We start from the raw sequence: 24,721 nt of genomic DNA, 5'->3' as shown, positions 1-24,721 counted from the left end.
GAAATTGAGCTAATGTGATTATAAAAACTTACAGGTGTTATAACAATCCTACCTGTAAATATTATATATATCCTCAGAACGACCTTTGCGGAGACGAAGAATCCAAGCTCCAGGGTTAGCTTTTAACTGGAAATACCCCTGTAAAATAGCAAAAAATACAGATGTCACGTCATGCACAAGAGCGCCAATAAATAGAGCAATTCATGAATAAGTACTTGCTTCCATATCACAATAAACTGTGCACTAGCACAACCTAATCTAAAAGCCTGTACAGTGCACAGGCAGTCCCTGACTTACATACATATGACTCATACTTACAAACGGAGGGAGACAACAGGAAGTGAGAGAAAATCGATCCCTAGCAAGCAAAATTCACTCCTATAAGAGTTTTTATGGGAAAAAGATGTCTCCACTGAAGCTTAGTCACCCAATCCTTGTTTCCACAACAACCCAAAATTAAAAAAATCAGATTGTCATGGGAACAGAACGTGAGATGAAATCTTCTGAACAGGGGCACAGACAGCAAAACAAAGGTTACAAGGGCGTTAACCCTTCCCTGTTCTAGCCAAAAAACTTAAAGGAGAAGTACAGCCAAAGCTTGTTTGGCTGTACTTCTCCTGTGGATCACAGGAGAGGAGTTTGTTTTGCAATAGTGTGGCCCTTTTTCAGCAGAGAGTGGGCTGAAGTCCGCTCTTTGCCGACGTCACAGAAGTAGGTCCAGGCTCAGCATCATCACAGCCACAGAGTCGGAATCTGCCAGATCCCTGGACCGACACCCAGCTCAGCCTTTCAGCGAGCCCATGAGAGCCTGAGTGGGCTGCCCCTGCCCCCTCCACAATACAGCATTCCAGTGAGCGAGGAGGGGGCAGAATGGAGAACTGTGACAGACACTCACCAGCTCTCTGCTCACGGAGCTGTGAGAACCAAGTGATCAGTGGTGTTAGATCGTTTGGTTCTCAGTGTAGAGGCGCCAGGGGATAAATGCAGCGCCGGGGAATAGATGCAGCATCGAGCCGATGCTGCATCCACCTAGGGAAATAGGATTATTAAAAAAACACACACACAAGAACATACTTCTCTTTTAAAAATATTGTTTTTGGCTGGACTTACACTTAAAAATGTACTTGTTCTAACTTACATATATATTCAACTTAAGAACAAACCTACAGAACCTTGTTTGTAACCCGGGGACTCTCTGTACATGGTCAGCCCAAACTCGCTAACAAATTCTTGGCTTTTACTTCAGAAAAGCATCAGTGAGAGAATCAGTGCATCAGTGAGTGAAACACAGTGAGCCCTCCAAAGTCTATATGATATTCTGGTTATCAAACAGAAACGTACAAGGTTAGCCATGACAATGGTGTCCACTATCACAGGATTGTTTGCTGTTCCCAGATTGAACTGGAGTCCTCGTGGTGGTTGTCCAGTAGAGATGTCAAAACAGTGGCCTTCCAAAAGCAGGTGTTCAAGTTCAAACTCTGCAGCTACAATGCTGTCCACCTGATAAAAAAAACAAGACAAAACCCAAGAAGAAAGTAAAAAAAAAAAAAACATGGTAAGCATACACTACAGCACAGATGACATTCGTAAATATGTTCAGTATACTGGGACTCTAGGTTGCTATTTGACTGCCTCAGGCCAGTGGTATTCAAATATGAGGAGGAAATGAGCTCTTTGAGGACACTGGAGACCTTCAAATTATAAGCGCTGCCTATTAAAGGTGGACACCAAGCACAAATTTGGTATGTTAAACCGCTTCAAGTGAAATGTCAGAATGTTATCTGCTGCAGACAATCTCGAGGGTGATAGCACAGCTCGTCTGTCAATGTAAATATAAAAGTAGACCCAAAATTTGCTGCACTTCCTCAAATCCTTTAACGTTTTATAAAAACATGGTTATGAGTAAGCGCTTCTTGAAGAGCGAAATGTGTTAACATTTATTGTCCCCACACTGTTTGTGATGTTTTTTATGAAACGTTAAAGGATTCAAGGAAGTGCGGAGAATTTTGGATCATTTTTTTCTACAAACAAAATGTTGTTACTTCTCACAACAGTGAAAATAAAACGCCTGAGAGGAACAAACAAACAAGACCGAAGGGTATAAGGTAATGTTTCCCTAGAGGGTTTGCTAAATCCTCAAATCCCAGTCAAGAGTCCTTTAGATCAACAATTAGAAGAAAACATAATAGGAAGATAATATAGTCACCTATGATATGCAAGCCAACAGCTGGGAGCATGGTCTTGATAGACAAATGAAGAAAAAAGTTTTGGAGTTCCAGCAGCAAGAATCCTGCCTGGCTACCAAGAAAGGGAAAAGGAAAAGAAGATCCGAAAACACTGGGGTATTCCAGATTCCCAACAATCAGAATCTCAGAAAAATAATAAACTAGGAAAAACAAAAAGAACCAATGGCACTACTGGGTTTACTTTCTGAAGACCCTATCTTTAGACAGATGATCCAGTGTTTGGAGGAGGGTGCAGTAAGAGCAAGAAAATGTATTGCTAAACTGCTTGCAGGAGTTTCCTTTTTGTTTTTAAAAAAATGCAAGAAATTGCCTTCTTTAAATTGACCCCGTTGCCAACTAAAAAAATGTAGGTAAGAAGGCAGAAAAAAAATCAAGTATTTGAAATGTTTACATAATTACTTACTAATTGTTCACTCACAATGTTTCTTTGACTTTACTAGGAAATTTGAACACTTCAAGAGGAGTTGATCTACTAGTACTTTTCCTAAGAGAAGAGGCGTTTGGGACTTTGAAACGCATGATAACATGCACCGCCATCCCTAAATCAGGTACAAAAGAAAGGGTTGGGACTTTAAATGAGGTATATATTGTGGCTAGTCAGCATGGGTCAGATGTAAAAACATGTATTTATTAATAAATTTATGTTTGTTCTGATTGTGTAGGTACAAACAGTACATGCATAACAGAAATACATAAATGTTACAAATCATGTAAATGAATACGTAGCATGTTAAAAACCATAACTGTTGTACATGGACAAAATGGCAAAACAGCCTAATCCAAAGAACATGAATAAAACGTAGTGCATCTGTGTAAGCCTGACACATTTCATAGAGTATGTCCAATCTTCAGGGGTGGATGCATGCTGAATTCAGTATGCATCCACCCCTGAAGACTGGGCATACTCCATCAAACGCATCGTTTTATTCATACGTTCTTTGGATTAGGCTGTTTTTTCAAAAATACTGATTTTCAGTCATTTTTATCATGGAGGATATCCATTTTGTCCATGTACAACAGTTATGGTTTTTAACATGCTACTTATTCATTTACATGGTTTGTAACATGTATTTCTGTTATGCATGTACTGTTTGTGATGTACCTACCAAATCATGACAAACATAAATTTATTAATAAATACATGTTTCTACATCTGACCCACGCTTACTAGCCACAATATATAACTCATTTAAAGTCCCAACCCTCTCTTTTGTCTCTTTTTCTAAGAGTGCCTAATTGCTATCTGTGCTGTCCTATCTCCTCTGCCCCTACCATCACCTATCTATATAACCTTTTACGTTGCTGCAGGGGGAGGATTGAAGTGTATACTACATACACTTCAGTGACAGCTCTGAGGATGCTGAAACGGCAGTAGTAGTCTCATTGCTTTTGTATAGCTTCACAAGGGAGGCATTTACAGTTAAATGACATGTTTAAACACAAATATAATCCCATATACTGACTGTTGAAAAGAAAAGGCCGGTGACAAGGTTTCTTTAACCGCATACACAGTATGGACAGCGATCTGTTAGTTTCCCTGCTTAGTCCCATCCCCCTTCAGTTAGAACACGAAATAGGGTACACATTAACCCCTCCCCTGCCCCTAGCGTTAACCCCTTCACTGCCAGTGAACTTTTTACAGTAATCAATGCAATTTTAATCGCACTGATCGCTGTATTAATGCCAATGGTCCCAAAAATGTGTCAAAATTGTCCGAAGGGTCCGCCATAATGTCGCAGATCACCACCATTACTAGTATATAAAAAAATAATAATAATGCCATAAATCTATCCCCTATTTTGTAGACGCTATAACTTTTGCGCAAACCAATCAATAAACATTTATTGCGGGGTTTTTTTTACCAAAAATATGTAGAAGAATACATATTGACCTAAACTGAGGAAAAAAAATGTTTTGTTATATATTTTTGGGGGATATTTATTATAGCAAAAAGTTAAAAATAATGTGTTTTTTTTTTCAAAATTGTTTCTTTTTTTTTGTTTATAGCGCAAAAAATAAAAACCACAGAGGTGATCAAATACCACCAAAAGAAAGCTCTATTTGTGGGGGAATAAAAAGGATGTCAATTTTGTTTGGGAGCGCAATTGTCAGTTAAAGTGACGCAGTGCCGAATCGCAAAAAGTGGCCTGGTCTTTGGCTAGCCAAATGGTCCGGGGCTTAAGTGGTTATTGAATATTTCGTCAAAATTGCTAACTTGACTAGATTAGTTAATAAATCTACAATTTGCATGTATGGACGATGAAATGGCTAGAAACATTTCTATGTAGAAATCAGAATTACTTACGCCATAAAAAAATTCCTTGTATTCAAATAATTCATATTATATGGGAATATATTATTGCATCCACTAAAGCTTGCAAGTAATCACTGAAAAATAATTGGTTTATGTTTTGACATTGAATAAAGGGTTCTGACTGAACAATCTAGGGAATACCCTGTTCAGGTGAATGTATAAATCACTCTATAACGCTTGCATATCAGCTCATGGATGCACATATGGCCTAGTATTACCCTTGGTATTACTGCTTGGTGCAGGCTAAATATTGATAGACTTTTCCTAAAAGATGAAATTCTGCGCAGAATATACCCTGCACTTAGGGGCAGCTGCACCAACCAAGTCGCGCATAAATAAAAAATGAATAGATGTAAACTAGTAATAATAAATAACATCAAAAAGAAAATGAATGTGCCAAATGAATAAATAAGAAAAACTAAAACACTTAAATTGAAAATACAGTCCAAAGATTGTATGTGCAAATCAATAATAAATGTAACTCTGTTCAAATGTGCTAATCAAAAAAAATTACTATGAAAAGTCCTAACTCCAGCAGCCGTGATAAAGTGTTCTCAGTGCAAAGGATTAGTGATCAAAGTGCTCCAGTGCCAATGTGCAACACTCATGCAAAGAAGCTTACCAGCAGTAAAGATCTCACACACAGGAGGTCTAAAAAGTGTTTGTGTACACAATAACAGAAGATTCTGCCGGTCAGCTTAGGACACCATCTCCCTCATAAGGATCGCAAACATGGGACTTTACTTCCACACACCATGAACAATTTTGTATACGAGTTCAAATGTAAAAAAAGGAAGAAGCTCCTTTCCTGAAGGTGCCCTATTGGGTGAAACGTGTTGGGCAGAGCTAAACTTGTGACATCACTGTGCACATTGGAAGCTGGAGTCTGCGGCCATGCTTGGATCAGATTGTTATTTGATTCACTGCTGCGTTTATGCTGCTGAGAAATGCAAGTGCAACAGCCCATTACATTTTGCTGGAATTTACTGCACCATGAAGCTTCTCCCGTTTTTTACATTTTAACCAGTACACAAAACTGTGTGTGGAAAAGAAGTCCCATGCAATCCTTATGAGGGAGATGACGTCCTAAGCTGGCCGGCGGAATCATCTATTATTGCATACACAAGCACTTATTAGATCTCCTGTGTGTGAGCTCTTTACTGCTAGTAAGCGGCTTTGCATGAGAGTCTCACATTGGCACTGGAGCACTTTGATTACTAATCCTTTGCACTTAGAACACTTCAACATGGCTGCTGGAGTTGTGACTTTTCAGATTTTTTTGATTAGCACATTTGGACGGAGTGACATTTATTATAGATTTGCACATAAATTCTTTGGACTGTATTATTGATTCAGACATTTTTTATTTACATAAGTTTTTTAGTCTTTCTTATCTTTTTATTCATTTGGCACAAGAATTTCCTATTTTGATTATATTATTACTAGTTTGCATCTATTAATTTTTGAATTATGCACAATTTTTTTTTTTTTTTTTTTAAGGGACAATCGCACCCGTTTCTTTAAGCTCATCGTTGTATGCAAAAAATAACAAAAGGCTAGCTAACGACTATCTATTTTCTACCGAAAAACTATAGCCCACAGGGAAGGAGCATCTTTTGTGCTTAGTGTCCAATCACGAGGCTAACACCCCAGAGGTCTCCTGTGTCCTCTATGAAGGATACAAAAAAAGAATTCTAACTGAATTTGTTAAGTTTCGTTGACAATTCAAAGTAAAACAAGCCTTTCAATCACATTACGGGTCGATATAAAAAACTATCTAAGTAGCTCTTCATCCTTAAAACAATACAAGTGAACATCCACTTAGAATTGAAAAGAAAGGATTTCATCAGCAGTATAGAATAGAAAGGATTTCATTACCAGCATAGAAATGAGTTCTTCACTGTTAGAGTGATTAGACACTGGAATCCTTTGCCAAAGGAGGAAACGATGTGAATATAAATGTGTATTGGCCACTTTTCCTACAAGAAATTACATTTCCAGCTACAACATTCATTAGTGAAATGACTGACCGATGAAATTAAACTGGTTGCCATAGATGAGGTCAAGATGCATACATGTTTATGTACCTGTGAAAATAACTTGACCGATACCTTGCCTATTTTAGGATACAACCATCATACTAGAATTGGATTGAACCTGACAATTTTTTTTTAAGCTTACTTACAAAATTGTAAAATTAGCACATGTCAGTGCACAGTGCAGTTATACTGTGGTCTGAACCAAACCATCTATGAAATCAACTTTCCCCAGGGCTACTGGCACAAGTAATGTATGCATAAAGTAAGGCCACTGTAAGTGTCAAGAATATGTCAAACTATTTGAACCATATTTGATGCCTATCACTGTTGTTACAAATGAGTGCACTCTTGTCATGTACATCACTCCATCGCGGCTCCATTCTGCATGAGTTTTTTTGACCTCCTAATTATTTGGTGGTCAACATCTGTGGGTAAGAGGCTAGGGAGTCAATTCACCAAGAGTTAAATAACAGCTAATAAAATATGGTAAAATACTACATGTGGTAACAATTGTGCACATGTTCAATTCATTAAAGTGGTTGTAAACCCTTACAATCCACTTTTTACTACAGGTAAGCCTATAATAAGGCTTATCTGTAGCTACCCCGGATATCTCCTAAACTTGCACGGATCCCCTGTATTATGTGCCAACGTCATCAGCACATGTGCACTGAAGCAACAGCACAATCATGCCGTTTCTTCAGCTAGTGTGCCGCTATTGGCGGCTTCCCCTGCACATGTGAAGGAGTGACATCATCACGGCTCCAGCCAATCACAGCGTCGGAGCCCACGATACTCGGAAGTAACTCCAGGAGCGATGCCGCCGACCAGAGCTGTGTACTGGGACCACTGCGGGGGCTTCGATCTAAGGTGAGTATTTCATAAGCAGCTATAGCATACTAGCTCATTATGCCTTTGTCTTGCAGTTGTTTTTTTGTGGGTTTACAACCACTTTAAGAATTTTGCATTAAATACTGAATGCGATATTTGATTTAGCGGTAATTTAAGCGGGACACGGTTTTGAAATTTTTAGTAAAGTAATTATCAAAAACTGTCTGTGTTTTTATTACTTTGACACTTTTTTGGTGAATCGATATGGTGGGAGGAATGGTGTACCCCATACTCATTCACATGGTGGTGTCTGGGGGCCCTTAAGGGGGGCTTCCAGATTCAGAAAAGCCTCCTGCCCACAGACCCCCACAACCACTGGCCAGGGTTGTGGGGATGAGGCCCTTGTCCCCATCAAGCACCCTCCCTGCCACAAAGCACCACATTGAGGGCATGTGGCCTGGTATGGTTTAGGAAAGGGAGGGTGGGGGTTGGTCACTCGCTTGTCCCCCCTTCTCTTCTGACCTGCTTGGCTGCATTCTGGGATAAGGGTGTTGTATGGATTTTGGGGGGGGCACATCGTTTTTCTTTTATTTTGGTGTGGGGTTCCCCGTAAAATCCATACCAGATCCAAAGAGCCTTCTATGTATTTTTAATCATTTATAATTGTCATCATTTTTAATTGTCTGCATTTTTTACATTCAGCGGTCAGCGGGGAACCTGCTGAAAGCAAATGAGTCATCCACTGTTAAGGACGCAGTGGCTGGCTTTCCGGCCCGCTCTTTAGAAACCAGCGATTTGTCAAAAAACATTTGTTTCTTGACAAATACTGCGTGTGATACCGCCAGAAAAACCCTGGTGGTAAATATTGCATGTTTTTTTTTACTCTCTGGTCCTATTGTGAATTGGACTTAAGAGCCTTTTTAACAATATTTACTAGTGCTTTCTTTTTTTTTTTGTGGTAGCTACCGCATAATCATTATTTTTATATGAATTGGACTTATTTTTTAGCATACAATAATTCATGCAAATGAGTCATGTGACCACGTTATCATATGCGGTAAATGTTAGAGAACTGACCCCTAGGTGTGTTTGTTGGAGGATGAAGGAGCTTTTTTGACACCACTTCATGATCTCCGAGTACACGTCAGGTGGCTTTCACTATATATTTGTGGATACTTTTCAAGGACTTGTTTTGAGGACTTCTCTTTTATCTGCATACACGTTTATGTTTAATTTTAGTTGAAAGTGCTGCACTCTCTTTTACAAAGAAATACCATTCCAATTGTTATGCTTCTAGCGCCAGATAAAGCTAAAACCTTTATTGACCACTTTTGTACATTAAATTACATTTACTATAGTCATTGGTTGTTGAGTGCCTAAAAAGTCAATATGCTATTCCAATGCCTTTTGATTAACAATATCCTCAAATTAGGATGTGGCATGGGTAACTATCAAGGAGCTTCCACAGTACCACCTGATGGTCACCCATGTTTTTGTATTTACTTTATTGACTGCTGTAGACAAAACCTTCACAATTAACAAAACAATCCCAAGTATAACGTACTGAGAAGTAAGTTCTCTTACAGAATAACACACTGTACATGTCACCTAGACCATGTTACCTCTTGTAAATATATATTGTCCAGGTCGTAAGGGGTTCGCACAGACTCCACCATCCAGCTGTCAGGTGTGCTCGTACTCAGAGTGAAAAGTGGGGATTGTGGCATATCTAAGAACTTTGCAATGGGGCCAGACGATAACTTGTGGTCTGGGGTGAACACAAGCTCTGGTTCCAAAACATAACGGTAGAAACTGGAAAAGAAAAAGAGAAAAAAATATTGTCAATATGCAGTCTGATGCTTGAAAGGGGTACAGACCACAATACAAAGTACAACTATCCTGACAACACTGTATTGTTTGCTGACTGTAAAGTTGTGACATATGGATGCTAAGCCCTTGTACACACGGTCGGACATTACGATGGACAATGTCCGATAATCCGACAGTGTATGGGCTCCATCAGACTGTTTCCATCGGAGTATCCGACGGACCAAATTTTCCAGCTGGGCTATAAAATTTTCCGACAACATGATCCGATTGGACTTTGTCCGATGATGTGTAGAGAATTTCCGATCAGACAAAGTGCCACGCATGCTCAGATCAAATTCCTAGACCAAAGCTATTGGCTACTAGCCTGAACGCAGTCCCGACCTAACGTAATAACGTCATCACGTTAAGTACGATCGGATTTTCTGACAACTTTGTCCGACTGTGTGTATGCAACAGTTTTGGACAAAATCCGTCGGACAAAATCCGATGGATTTGTTTGTCGGAATGTCCGACCGTGTGTACAAGGGCTAAGAGTTATGACACATCACTGCCAAAAAAGGGCACGTCTTGCTGTTATTTTTAAAGGATGCAAAAGTTAAGACTCTTATTCTGTCATACATGTGTTGTTGAATAAATAAAATTGCACACTAACAACCCATGGGCTATTATAAATATCAGCATTGTAACACATTCTGGTTACCTCTGACCTGCATAATTTTCTTCCCTGATGGTGCAAAATATTAAGTTTTAAAAGTCACTCCAACCAATTAGTGAATGGTTTTGCACAGTTATGCAAAACAATTATGTTCCAGACATACAATTCATTTCACTGAGTGAGAGCTCAAATCGTACTTTAAAGCTGAACTCTAGGCAGATAAAAAAAAAGGATGAATGCAGCTCTGTAATCAATAATACACGATTAAAGTGGGAGATGAGGCTAATCACAAGTATTCTGATCTCTGCTGCATAGAATGTAAATACCTTTAATTTTATTTATTTTTATCCACTCCAATGATCCAACAATTCCGGCTCCACCTGTCAGAGAATGGGAGCTGCTGGGGAGAGGAGGTAGCACAGACAATGGAAGGGCAATGGGATTTTATTATAAGATTGTGACTAGGCGACAGCGTTATATCCGGTACCTTAGCCCCAATTCGTATATATTAGATATTTTATGTGATTATAACGGTGCCAAAAATAGTAAAGACCACTTAAGTATAAAACATATAACGTTTATTGACAAATAGAATCTGAATATTGCAGCAAAAGCTGTTTTTTTTCGTTTTCTAATGCACTGTTTATTCTTGTTATCTTGGCTGGAGCTCTGCTTAGGCCCCTTTCACACTGGGGCGTTGTGGCCGAATACACCGCTCCTTCACCGCTCCAAGGATGCGGCTAGCAGGACTTTTTTTACCGTCCTGCTAGCGCACCGCTCCAGTGTGAAAGCCCTCAGGCTGTAGTGCCTGAAAACTGCTCCAGTGTGAAAGGGGCCTTAAAGCAGAACTGCAGTCAGTTTTCTGAGAATTAAAAGTCAGCAGCTACAAAAAAAACTTTTAATAAACAGACACTCACTTGTGCCAGGATCCAGCGCTGTGCTCACCCGAGGGGGTGCTGGGGACTGTCTTCAGTGCCAGTATCTTAACTGTGGGCACCCAGCTTGAGGATTCATAGACTGGCATCCACCAAGCATGTACGAACCTGTGATGTGTCCCAAAAGACTGTGGGGGGGGGGGGGGGGGGATGGGCAAGAGAACCTTTATTCAGATTGCCTAGGCAATCCAAGCAAAAGTAGGAGCCCCTCGCCCCAAAAAAAACCTTTCCCTTTTGGATGGAGTCCTGCTTTAAGTTCAGGAGAAACAAGGAGGATGCCATTGCGGTTCACGTTCAGAAAAACCCAGTTGTTACCTATCTCACTGATCTCCTGACAATACTTTCTGAGTAACTGACTGTAAACAAGAATGCTAATCGCAAGTTTTGACTTCACTGGCTCGATGCTTTTTCTGAGTTTGTGATACAAAATGTTGTATCTAGAGGCAGATGGGTTCACGAGAAAATATCTTGTGGAAGGTTTCCCATAAAGTTGCATATTTTTCCTACTTTAAGGTAGACAGCAGTGCAAACTACCTGCATGTCACCAATCATTCTAATTTATCAATATATAGATAAAAAATATAAATACACAGGGCTGCAGCATCTTACAACACTTCATTCACATAAGCACCACTGGACAGCTTGTCTATGTCAGATAATAGCTGCCTCAGTTAAGGTGAATTCTCAAGAACAAATAAAATGCTGCCTTATACTTTATAATTGGACAGTTGTGCCATTGCTGTTTAATAATGCTACTTCCTGCCAAGTCCTTTTGATGTTAAGATTTTTCTCAAACTGTAGCTTGTGAAAAAGTGGAGGGACGCCTCCACTTCGCACCTTGGGGGGACATGTATAAGCTGTCACATCTGCTCACAGGCGCACAATAAATGGTCAAATCTAAATGATATGGGCAGGAGTATAGGCAGTGTCAAGCAACAATGGGAGCAATTTTAGAGCATTTCAGCACCATCTGCTGAGAAAGCAAGTATTGACTCAAAAACATCCCGATAAAAGTGATCTTGCAGCAAATCCACCGCAGAGACCACTTTTATCTGAAACCGGACCGCTCATTGAAGAAGAGGATACAGGGGTTATGGTAGCTAGCTGCTGCCATAACAATGATATCCCTCTTCAAAGCGCCGACATATCAGCGTGAGCTGGTCCGGAAGTGGTTAAAAATTACTGCCACCACATTTGCACATTTGATATTCCATAAGAAAACGTATAAAAGATCAGAGAAAATACATAAGATAGCAAAGGGAATGGACTACACCAAAAAAGAGTGAAAGAATTTAAACAAATGATTTTCCTATCAGAAACCAGTCTAATGAAGATTGTTTCTATACTGGCACTGACTAAGCACCTAGGAAGGGAAATCACAGACCAATGACTGCTAACAACGGGCCGTGTGTAGCCCTCTGGCCATAGGTTGGGTACCAGGGGTCTACGCCACAGGGCTTTACCTGCAAATAATATATAGTCCATTTGGAAAGAAGAACTATTAATAGTGAGAAATAGGATAGAGTGATCAAAAGAAACCTTTTCCCTGCTGTAAACAACACCTTTTTAGGTCCAAAACATCAGAAATAAACTATTACAATAAACTTAAAGTAGTTGTAAAGGCAGAAGGTTTTTTATCTTAATGCATTCTATGCATTAAGATAAAAAAACCTTCTGCATGCAGCAGCCCCCCCTCAGCCCCCCCTAATACTTACCTGAGCCCCATTGCCATCCAGCTGGAGACTCAGCTGTACGGGACTCTCCCTCCTCATTGGCTGAGACAGCAGTGAAGCACCACTGGCTCCCGCTGCTGTCAAAGATAGGGGGCGGGGGGCGTGGCTCCATGTCTGAATAGCCACAGGTAGCTGCAGCTCGACTCGGTTGCCCCCATAGCAAGCTGCTTGCTGTAAGGGCACTCAACAGGAGCACTGCACAGAGCAGGCACGTGTAACATCATAACATGTTTGTTATTTTTAACAAAAAAAATATTAGACTTTGTTATCACTTTAAATGTACTTCGAAAGAAGTTGAATTTTTGTTCCATCATTGTTCACATTGTTTATTTCTAAACTATCTATCTGCAAATGCTCAGCATATCAATAACAGCTGGAAGTGAGCAAAGGTGCCTCATCCATATGTTAAGCTTTCAGCACTAATCTGTTAAAGCATGAAGGCAAGAATCACTGCCTTCAAAAACAATACAATTCTCTGATTACTCCCTATGTCCACAAAGATTCCAATATCCTAGTGTATGGTTTACTGGTTACAGTCACAGTGCAGTTTATCAGTTTCAAGCTGTCACTGTGTGCACCCTTCTACAAGTTAATGCCATCAGATCTAGAATGCCAAGATAAACCACAGCTAGATGAGATCACATATTGGCTTACGGGGGCCCAAAATTCTAACATTTATTTTAGTCATTCTGTAATACTGTATGCTATCCAGCTTAATAAACCGTGAAAGAAAACAGAAAGAGCTTTGTTCTGTGGTGCGCTTCAGTGTGATCATTGCAAATCAGCCTGAAAATGACACCTGTTAAGTTCTAAAAAAAAAAAAAAATCTAATATTGCTGGGATAGCAGGCTACACCTAACAAACTTAAAGGCAAAGTTCACATTTTTGGAAAAATAATAAATGCACATATTTATGCAAGGAAAGGAAGCCCTAAAAGCATTGCTCCTGTGATCAGTAGATGATGGGTGCAATGCCAGGCTCCTCTAGACTCTCAGCATAGCAGTCTGCCTGTACCTCCCCTACAGGCAGACAGTTACTGAAGAGCAGGAAGATCAATGAACTATGCGCAGTCCGAAGCAGAGGCTGATGGTAGTTATTCATTCATTCACTCGCAGAACAAAAGAATGATGCAACTATGTGGGCAGAGCCCCACACAGCTAGGCTATGTTTAAATTATACCAATGGGCGTGGAAAGAGGGAGGATCAACGGGGAGTTCAGGGTGGAAGGGGGGGTGCTGGTGCATGTTACACGTTATACCCTAATATGTGTGTAACATGTTACCAAAGGTGAACTTATCCTTGAAGTCTGCTTCACATTATAACTGACCTCCCTATTGCTATCAACAAAAAGCTCATAATCAAAGTAGGGCTGGGGAAAAAGTCGATTTTTATCTTGAATCGAGTTGTGCGTTTGATTCAGATTTGAAGGAAATCGATTTTTTTTATTTTTTTTTCCCTTTAGAGTTTCCATAGCGGGAGGCCTGTCGCGCCAGGCTAGGCAAAACAAGCGGCTTTGCAGAGCCCACAGAGGACATGGGAGGCTGTATTCCCGATCTAGCAGCCGTGAGGGGGCGGGGCTGGGAGCTCCACTGATGCACTGACTCCGCCCTATGTAGCCTGTATGCTCAGAAAAGAATGGCTGTAGTTAGAGCAGTGATCAGAGTGGGCACATCAGTGGAGCTCCCGGGCCCCGCCCCCTGTATACTGGCTGGGGAATACAGAGGCCCGGGGCGGCGGGGCCAGGAGCTCCACTGATATGCCCACTCTGATCACTGCTCTAACTACAGCCGCTCAGTTCCGAGTGGAGCTTCCCCGCCCCTTCTCTGCTAGCTAGTGCGCGAATACAGCCTCCTGTGTCCTCTGTGCAGTGCACTCTGCAAAGCTGTCATCGGGGCCCCAATTCACAGGTAATCTCATGCACTATATCCAGAGTCTCTGATAATCTCGTGCAGTATATCCAGAGTCTCTGATAATCTCATGCAGTACATCCAGAGTCTCTGATAATCTCGTGCAGTATATCCAGAGTCTCTGATAATATTGTGCAGCATGTCCGCAGTCTCTGGTAATCTTGTGCAGTATGTCCGCAGTCTCTGGTAATCTTGTGCAGTATGTCCGCAGTCTCTGGTAATCTTGTGCAGTATGTCCGCAGTCTCTGGTAATCTTGTGCAGTATGTCCGCAGTCTCTGGTAATCTTGTGCAGTATGTCCGCAGTCTCTGGTAATCTTGTGCAGTATGTCCGCAGTCTCTGGTAATCTTGTGCAGTATGTCCGCAGTCTCTGGTAATCTTGTGCAGTATGTCCGCAGTCTCTGGTAATCTTGTGCAGTATGTCCGCAGTCTCTGGTAATCTTGTGCAGTATGTCCGCAGTCTCTGGTAATCTTGTGCAGTATGTCCGCAGTCTCTGGTAATCTTGTGCAGTATGTCCGCAGTCTCTGGTAATCTTGTGCAGTATGTCCGCAGTCTCTGGTAATCTTGTGCAGTATGTCCGCAGTCTCTGGTAATCTTGTGCAGTATGTCCGCAGTCTCTGGTAATCTTGTGCAGTATGTCCGCAGTCTCTGGTAATCTTGTGCAGTATGTCCGCAGTCTCTGGTAATCTTGTGCAGTATGTCCGCAGTCTCTGGTAATCTTGTGCAGTATGTCCGCAGTCTCTGGTAATCTTGTGCAGTATGTCTGCAGTCTCTGGTAATCTTGTGCAGTATGTCCGCAGTCTCTGGTAATCTTGTGCAGTATGTCCGCAGTCTCTGGTAATCTTGTGCAGTATGTCCACAGTCTGGTAATCTTGTGCAGTATGTCCACAGTCTCTTGTAATCTTGTGCAGTATGTCCACAGTCTGGTAATCTTGTGCAGTATGTCCACAGTATCTGGTAATCTTGTGCAGTATGTCCAGTCTCTGGTAATCTTGTGCAGTATGTCCGCAGTCTCTGGTAATCTTGTGCAGTATGTCCGAAGTCTGGTAATCTCATGCAGTATGTCCATAGTCTCTGGTAATCTCCTGCAGTATGTCCGCACTCTCTGACCCTCTCCTGTAGTATGTGTATTAATGTGCCGCGTTACTTGCTCAATGACTTTTCAGTTAGAAAAAGGGTTTGCCTTTGCAATTTTGTTTGTTGATGCACTTTAATTAATATAATAAAAAATAAAAAAATCGGTTCGAATAGTAAATCAAGTTTTTTTATTTAAAAAAAAGCTTATTTGTTTTGGGGGGGGATAGCCCAACCCTAAATCAAAGTGTTTTAATACTTATCTTTAGCCAGGACTGATACCGTTTCATGTATCCCTGAGCATACAATTGTGATATAAAAGGAACTGAATAGCTACCACTGTCCAAGCAGCCAATCATTTCATCAGCCTTGTACAGATCCCAGTCAGCTGCGAGGGGATGGGAGGGGACAGACATAAGTTTTGCTATAACTGGAAGTCTAGAAACACCAGGTAGCCTCCTTAATTTGTAAGCAAATGAAAACATTACAAAAGGTCAAGCACTGGTACCATTACACTGCATTCAACAGGAATACAGACAAGTGGATGCGGGACATTATTGAAAATGTGAATTCTGCAGTACAAGTACAGGGTGGAATCCCACGTCATGCTGGAGTCACCCTGAAGTCTGCTGTCAAAACCTACAGATGCACACCAGTGCCTATCTTCAACCTTTTAGGTCACCATTTTAAAGCCCAGATGTGGACTCCAGGTTCTCCCTTCCCTGTGACTCCCTCTTTCACCCTGGAGCCCCTTGTGCATATATTATGCATTTTTTTTCTTTTATATTTACTTTTGTTTTTTTTAAAGATGGTTGCGTGATCTGGGGGGTCCTCTTTTGATCTTCTCCTGGCAGTTGGCAGTCCTCAAAGATGCAGAAAGAAGCGGTGAAGTGTTTACATCAGAACTGCTCTCTGCATCAATATAGGGGAGGCATCCTGATGATGCCCCTGCAGGGAACAGGTCCATGACTCCCTGGACTCACAGCATGTCCTCAGTCTTCTGGATTGAATTACAGAGGAATGATGGAAGACTGTTCAAAACTTGTGATAGAATTGAATTACTGTCTGGGACAGCGCCTGAGAGTTGTTTTTATCCCAATACTGTTGGGAGATCGTTATACACAAAAAATATTTTTGAGTTGGGCTTAAAGAGGTATTAAACTCAAAACTAAAATTAGGATTTTTTTCATCATACTTACCTGTAAAATCCTTTTCTTGGAGTACATTACGGGACACAGAGCAACTATAATAATGACTACAGTAAAACCTTGATTTGAGAGCGTTTTGCAAGACAAGCAACATTTTTAAATAAATTTTGACTTGATATACTTGAAATACTTCAATATACTTTGACTTGAAATGAATATCCCAAAAAAGATAGGAGGGACCTCTGTGTCCAGTGATGTACTCCAAGAAAAGGATTTTACAGGCAAGTATGATGGGAAAATCCTAATTTCTTTATCGTACATCACAGGACACAAAGCAAACACAATAATGACTATATGGGATGTCTTAAAGCAATGCCCTTGAGGGGAGGGAGACACACTGACAGAAACTGCCACCTGAGAAGGACCCCTTCTGCCGCCCAAAACATACTGCTCCCAAAGCGGTATCTTCTGTGGCTTTAATATCCATTTGGTAAAATTGTGTGAATGTATGAACAAAAAAACATGTAATGGCCTTAAATCCTGAGCCACCGACACCTGATGGCAGATGGCCCAAGGTGCACCCACACACCCGGTAGCGAGTGCTTTTACCAAAAAAAGGGTGGGGGACCTTGCCCTTTCAAGCCATAGCCTCGAATGATTAACTGGCAAATCCAATGAAAAATAGTTAACTTGGAAGCCTCCTGCCCATCCCAGGCTCTACTGGCAGCACAAACCAGGATTCCTGACCTGTACTGACAAATCAAGTAATTCTGACTGCCAGAACTACCTCCAGAGTATGCAGTGATCCAACTCCTGCCAACTGAGGATCAGAAAAGGCAAGACATTGTCTTGATTCAAGTGAAAGCCAGACACTATACTAGGCAAAAAATGGATGAGGACGCAACATCACCTTAATATGATGCAAGACCAAAAACAGCTCCTTGCATGAAAGAGCTGCCAACTCTAACACTCCACTTAGTGAAGTGATAGCAACCAAAGAAGTCCCCTTCAGAGATAAAGGACTAATACTCAACATGCCTCTCAGCAAATAGCTTGGGGTGTCTACTTTCCAAAATTAGGTCAGGAAGTGGGGGGAGGGGGGGAATTTGTGCTATTTTGGCATTTCATGGCCTCTGAAACTGTGATAGGTAGTGAGGAGTGAAATCAAAAATGTATGCCCTTAGAAAGCCTGAAGGTGGTGCTTTGTTTTTGGGGTCCTGTATACGGTTAGACTGCCAAAACTACCCACACATGTGGTATCCACATACTCAGGAGAATCAGCAGAATGTATTTTGGGGTGTAATTCCACATATAACCATGCCATGTTTGAACAATATATCATTTAGTGACAACTTTGTGTAAACATTTTTTTTCCCAAAACTTGCGGCAAAATATAAAATATTCCATGGAACTAAACATGCATCTCAGCAAATAGCTTGAAGTGTCTTCTTTCCAAAATGGGGTCATTTGGGGGGAGGGGGGTTGTGCTATATTGAAATTTCAGGGCCTCCGAAACTGTGAAAGGTAGTGAGGAAGTGAAATCACCATTTTACGCCCTTAGAAATCCTGAAGGCGGTGATTGGTTTTCGGGGTCCCGTACACGGCTAGGCTCCCAAAAAGTCTCACACATGTGGTATCCCTGTACTCAGGAGAAGCAGCAGAATGTATTTTGGGGTGTAATTTCACATATGCCCATGGCATGTTTAAGCAATATATCATTTAGTGACAACTTTGTGTTAATTTTTTATTTTTTGTCATTTTTCAATCACTTGTGACAAAAAAAGAAAATATTCAATGGGCTCAACATACCCCTCAGCAATTCCCTTGGGGTGTCTATTTTCCAAAATGGGGTCATTTGGGGGGGGTTTGTACTGCCCTGCCATTTTAGCACCTAAAGAAATTAGATAAATTCCAGAAAATGTACCCTAGTTTGTAGATGTTATAACTTTTGCTCAAACCAATAAATATACACTTATTGACATTTGTTTTTTTTTTTACCAAAGACATGTGGATGAATACATTTTGGCTTAAACATATGACTAAAATTGAGTTTGTTTTTTTTCCATTTAGGTTGCAAAAAAAAAAAAACGCAGCGGCAATCAAATACCATCAAAAGAAAGCTCTATTTGGGGTAAAAAAGGACGCAAATTTTGTTTGGGTACAGCATTGCATGACCGTGCAATTACCAGTTCTGTTCTGACCCTTATCCAAGCATGCAGCCTGGCAGGTCATGAGAGAGAGCGGCCCCCAACCCCCAAAGCACCCCCCCATGTTTAGGGCATGTGGCCTGGTATGGTCCAGGAGGGAGGGGGCTGCTCACTCCCCTCCCCATGACCTACCGGGCTACGTGCTCGGATAAGGGTCTGATATGGATCTGGGGGGGGGGGGACCCCACACGCCTTTTTTTTTCTTTTTTTTTTTTTTTAAGGGTCTAGTATCGTCCTGGGAGGGGGAAACCCACGGCAATTTTTTTTTCATTTTGGCAGGTTCCCCTTCAAGATCTTCAGCACACAAGTCGCACTGCAAGTCGGATCAGCATGATCAGACTTCTGGTGCAAATTCTATTTAAATCAATGGGCTCCCATATAGAAGCATTGATTTTTGAATAGAGGCAGAGAAACACCTAACGAGGCTTAAAGCGCTGTATACAACAGTAAAACGATTTTAACAGCTTTACCAGCGGCTGGTGTTCTTACAGCTCTAGCGCTGGAGCCTCAGAACGCAATAGCCCTGGGTTTTTTTTGGAGCTTAAAAATGTGTATGCCACTTACAGCTCCTTAACATCTGTGTAAGCATGAGGCCATAGAATAAAAGAGATGTTTTTAAGCTGTAAAAAATGCTCCTAAATGCGGCTGTAAAAACGCCAGTGGGCATGAGGCCGAAGAATTGGTAAACAGCAATATAATAAATGTTTGCTTTTGGGTTTAATGTCACTTAAGGTTTTGAGGCCTAGAGCTCTGTAAAGAGCTGCTCAACTAGAAGAAGGTCCAGTAATATACCCAAGACATTAGATTTTATTTCCCAGTTAAGCCTGGTATTACACTAATATTTATTTTTTTGTTCAACCCAGCAGGTTGAATGAAAAAAAACAACAACTGACAGCTTTGGTCGGAGCCGCTGAACTAACAGTCCGATGTTAGTACATCGATTTCCCCCACTGAGATGTTGTGTTCTGACAGAGGGACGACCCCTATGCCAGAACACTCCAATCAGCTCTCTCTGCCATTGGCTGAGAGCACTGAATAGGAGTCGGTCAGCTGCTAGTTTTCCACCATGCTCATCCGAAAGAAGCCAGTCAAATGGTTGGCTTCTGTATGACCAGTTGCCATACACAGCCAAATGTCGGCTGGTTTTTATTGAACCAGTCAATGTCTCCCAATATTCGACCCGTGTGTACTAGGCATTAGTCTAGCAAATCCCTGTAAACTTACAGGTAAAAGAAGATTCTATGGGGAGGCAAGAAGAACTCTGGGTCTGCTTTCCCTCACTTTACAGCACTATGGGCGAACAAAAGTAAATAGTTTTTACTGAATGAAAACAAGGTCACAACCAACAACTAATCATTTGGGAGCACAAATAGTTTATTACCATGATCAGCTTTACTATACAAATATATGTAAATGTCCTTTATCTATTTTTAATTAAATAATGCATATCTCCTTGGAAGGAGTAATATTTGCTAACTTTATGCTACAATGTGTTTCCTGGCTAATAGTGCTGCTTATACTCAGATCAGACCTAAACTAATTTACTCAACTCCATACAATGTTTTTTTTCCCATAGACAGGTAGATATTTCCATGAGAACTATGAATTCAAATATGCACTGAAGCCCACTGCGATACTTGCCTGACAACATTAGCAACACACCAGTAGTACTTGTCAGAGTGAAGTACTGGGACCAACAAGATAGAAAATCTCATCATGCGATAAGTCTCTGAGCCTAGACCAAAGAGGCACAAGGAATGCTTGCAATCAAAGGCTGTCTATTGCCAACCTCTCTGTAACTAGCCTGTAAATGATCTTGCTGAAGTCATTTAGCAAAGACATTAACTGTGCACATACCCATCACGAACGCCGGCTATATATGGGTCGAATTTCAAAAGAAATTTCTTTCAAAATTCGTAACTAAGAATTTTAGTTCACATTTTGCAGCATTAGTTGGCCACAGAAATGGCCAATTTTCGTGCGGCCATTAAATTTGAGTGATTGGGCATGTTGGAAATATTTTGAAAAATTAACCAGATTCTAATCAAGGATGGGAGAATCGCACGAGAACTGGAATCGGAAAAGAAATGCGCATGAGCGCAAGAAAATTCCCGGCCCCAATTTTTTTTTTTCTGTTGCAACATGAGGTGACACTAAAGGCTTGGTTGGTCAAATTTCCAAATCAACGATGGCACCATCAAATTACAAAATGCATGAAACTTCTAATTTTCTAAAGAAAATTTGTTTGGAATTCGACCCATGTATGTCCTGCATAAGAGAAGCGTCTAAAAAACTGTATATGCTGTGATTTTATATCCCCTTTAAACATGTTTTCTTACCTTTTCAGAGGCATTTCCGATAACCTGGACTGGCAGTTCATAAAAACACGCAAGTTCATATTTATGATTTGATTCAAAACCTGAAATATGGAACACCAGATTTAGAACATTGCCAGAGGACTAGACTTTGACTGCAGTTTTACAAAAGATGAAAAGTCATTGGTGTGGTCAAAACAGCTAAATAATGAGGACATACCAACAATAAAGGAGCCAGCCTCTGTGTGGCTTTCGTCACAGGATCCACAATGGCTAAAACCTCAAAGTACATCATGCCTTCTTTAGGTCTCATCTTAATGGCACTAAAAAGTAAATGTGAAATGCAGGATTGTACTACTAAAACATGCAACAGAGAGAAACAGGAAAAGCATTAACACAGTAGTGTAGATAAATAAATAAATGGTTAGTCATAGTATAGTGTTCCACAAAGTGCAAAATGTACCAGTCCTAGTTTTCTTCTTTGTGCTGTGGAATACAAAGCAAGGCTTAATGTCTAGCCAGAACCATGTGAACCCACAGCAGAAGATGCTTCCAGTATGAGAAGTAATATGACCAAACAACAGTGACTCCATCTTGGCACCTATAAGTTTACATACCTTTACATTAGGTCCAAGACATAGGTTTAGCTTATTCCGTGATTTCAGCTTAGGCCCCTTTCACACTGGGGCGGTTTTCAGGCGCTACAGCGCTAAAAATAGCGCCTGTGTAGCGCCTGAAAAAACCGGCCCCTTTCACTCCAGTGTGAAAGCCGGAGGGCTTTCACACTGGAGCAGTGCGCTAGCAGAATGGTAAAAAAAAAAGGTCCTGCTAGCTGCATCTTTGGAGCAGTGAAGGAGCGGTGTATTCACCACTCCTACCCATTGAAATCAATGGGACAGCGTGGCTATACCGCTGGCAAAGCGCCGCTGCAGCGGCGCTTTGCGGGCGGTTTTAACCCTTTTTCGGCCACTAGCGGGGGTTAGAAACCACCCCGCTAGCGGCCGCAGACCGCCGCTAAAACGACGGTAAAGCGCCGCTAAAAATAGCGGCGCTTTACCGCCAACGGCTGCACCTCCCCAGTGTGAAAGGGGCCTTATAGCTACATATTGCAAGAGCATACAAGAAACTGCTTGCATAAGGCATTCATAAGCATTTTATAATATATAAATAAAATGCTGTCTAGCCTACCTTCCGATTTAACATGGGACAGGAAGGTGATGGGAAGATGACTTATTAGTCATCACCAGATGGTGTGTTCACTCTGGTATCCTTATGGCAACCATGTTTTTAGAGGTTATACGCATGTATAACCATATAATGATGAACTGTTTAATTATTAATAATATTCAATATATCCTCTTACTAACCACCCCCCCCCCCCCTATTATGATTGTTTATGATTGTTAAAGTTGAACCAAATATAAGCTATGTACCCGCCCAATAAAACGTAGACATTTCTTTGAACTCACTCCTTGTCTTATTCTGTTCATTGAAGTTGTCTCCCGGTACCGGGGGTACTCTGTAGTTTGCAGTATTAACCCTTGGCTGGTCTGTCATGTACCTGGGTACCTAAAATTCCTTTCAGTATGGGGATAAGTCACTATGCTCATTATAGATCCTGATAGCTTTTGTCAGACTGAGCATGTTTTCTGTGGTACATTGAGCCCACTGTAGAAACAGCTGAAACTAAAGAGTGACTAATGATTTAAAGTGATTGTGAAGGTTGTAAGTTTAAAAAAATACAAACAAAAAAAAAACAAAACACAACAAACATGTTATACTTACCTGCTCTGTCTAATGGTTTTGCACAGAGCAGCCCCGATCCTCTCCTTTTTGGATCCCGCGTTGGCTCTCCTGGCTCCTCCCCCCTACTAAGTGCCCCCAATAGACATTGTCCAGTCAGGCACATAGCGTGGCTCGCCCCCGACCCCTAATCTCCTCATGGGCTCACTGGCTGTAATTGGCAACAGCAGATGCCAATGGCTCCCGCTGCTGTGTGAGCCAATGAGCAAGAGACCCGGGAGAGCCACTGCTCTAATGCATATCGCTGGATTGAGGTGGGGCTCAGGTTAGCATGGGGGGGGGGGGGGGGGTGCACCCAAAGGTTGTTTGCCTTAATGCATTAAGGTAAAAAAACTTGTGCCTATAGAACCACTTTATAGCAACCTGTCTGTCTTATTAAACCATCAAAAATAAACATTCTAAAAACAGGTTATTTTTGCCATTACCCATCACTCTTTTCTCTGGACCACCCTGAAAATCTCAAAACTTTTTCCCCTCACTAACAACGGTTTACAATAGGCTGTGGTAAATGTAGACTTGTTTGTGATATTTAAAATGTTCAAGAACACAATGTGTGAAATTGTTTGTTCACATGATCCACTATATCTACTGGTTCACAATTATATTTATTATACTTAGAAAATCAGATTCTTTTAACAGTTGGTATGAATATACATACACTATCTCACAAAAGTGAGTACATCAGCCACATTTCTGTAAATATTTTATTATATCTTTTCATGTGACAACACTGAAGAAATTACACTTTGCGACAATGTGAATTAGTGAGTGTACAGCTTGTATAACAGTGTAAATTTGCCGTCTCCTCAAAATAACTCAACACACAGCAATTAATGTCTAAACCGATGGCAGCAAAAGTGAGCACACCCCTAAGTGAAAATGTCCAAATTGGGCCGAAAAGTGTCAATATTGTGTGGCCACAATTATTTTTCAGCACTGCCTTAACCCTCTTGGGCACGGAGTTCGCCAGAGCTTCACAGGTTGTCACTGGAGTTCTCTTCCACTCCTCCATGACAACATCAGGGAGCTGGTGGATGTTAGAGACCTTAAACTCCTCCACCTTCTGTCTGAGGATGCTCCACAGATGCTCAATAGGGTTTAGGTCTGGAGACATGCTTGGCCAGTCCATCACCTTTACCCTCAGCTTCAATAACACAGCAGTGGTCGTCTTGGAGGTGTGTTTGGGGTCGTTATCATGTTAGAATACTCCCCTGTAGCCCAGTCTCCGAAGGGAGGGGTTCATGCTCTGCTTCAGTATGTCACAGTATATTTTGGCATTCATGGTTCCCTCAATAAACTGTAACTCCCCAGTGCCGGCAGCACTCATGCAGCCACAGACCATGACACTCCCCCCACCATGCTTAACTGTAGGCAAGACACACTTGTCTTTGTACTCCTCACCTGGTTGCCGCCACACAAAGTGTGACACCATCTGAACCAAATAGGTTTATCTTGGTCTCATCAGACAACAGGACATGGTTCCAGTAACCCATGTCCTTAGTCCGCTTGTCTTCAGCAAACTGTTTGCGGGCTTTCTTGTGTATCATCTTTAGAAGAGGCTTCCCTCTGGGACAACAGCCATGCAGACCAACTTAATGCAGAGTGTGGCGTCTGGTCTGAGCACTGACAGGCTAACCCCCCCCTTCAACCTCTGCAGCAATGCAGCCAGCACACGTACGTCTAT

General features: G+C 41.4%; 1 protein-coding gene across 3 annotated transcripts in view; it reads right to left on the bottom strand.

The window, feature by feature from the left end:
* UGGT1 (UDP-glucose glycoprotein glucosyltransferase 1) overlaps positions 1 to 24,721 on the bottom strand; it is a 156,235-nt gene that overhangs the window by 47,566 nt on the left and 83,948 nt on the right. For all 3 annotated transcript variants that reach the window (XM_077488664.1, XM_077488666.1, XM_077488665.1), the window contains 5 exons: positions 21,455 to 21,557; positions 21,259 to 21,338; positions 9,053 to 9,242; positions 1,342 to 1,500; positions 53 to 138 (listed from right to left, as the gene is read on the bottom strand). In XM_077488664.1, the coding sequence (XP_077344790.1) occupies positions 53 to 138; positions 1,342 to 1,500; positions 9,053 to 9,242; positions 21,259 to 21,338; positions 21,455 to 21,557 (618 nt within the window). The remainder of the gene's footprint in view (positions 1 to 52; positions 139 to 1,341; positions 1,501 to 9,052; positions 9,243 to 21,258; positions 21,339 to 21,454; positions 21,558 to 24,721) is intronic.

The sequence above is a fragment of the Lithobates pipiens genome, unplaced genomic scaffold, assembly GCF_037356315.1.
Source record: "Lithobates pipiens isolate NorthernLeopardFrog02 unplaced genomic scaffold, aLitPip1_a1.2 Scaffold_18, whole genome shotgun sequence".
NCBI lineage: Eukaryota > Metazoa > Chordata > Amphibia > Anura > Ranidae > Lithobates > Lithobates pipiens.
This window is presented reverse-complemented; position numbering and strand designations above follow the sequence as displayed.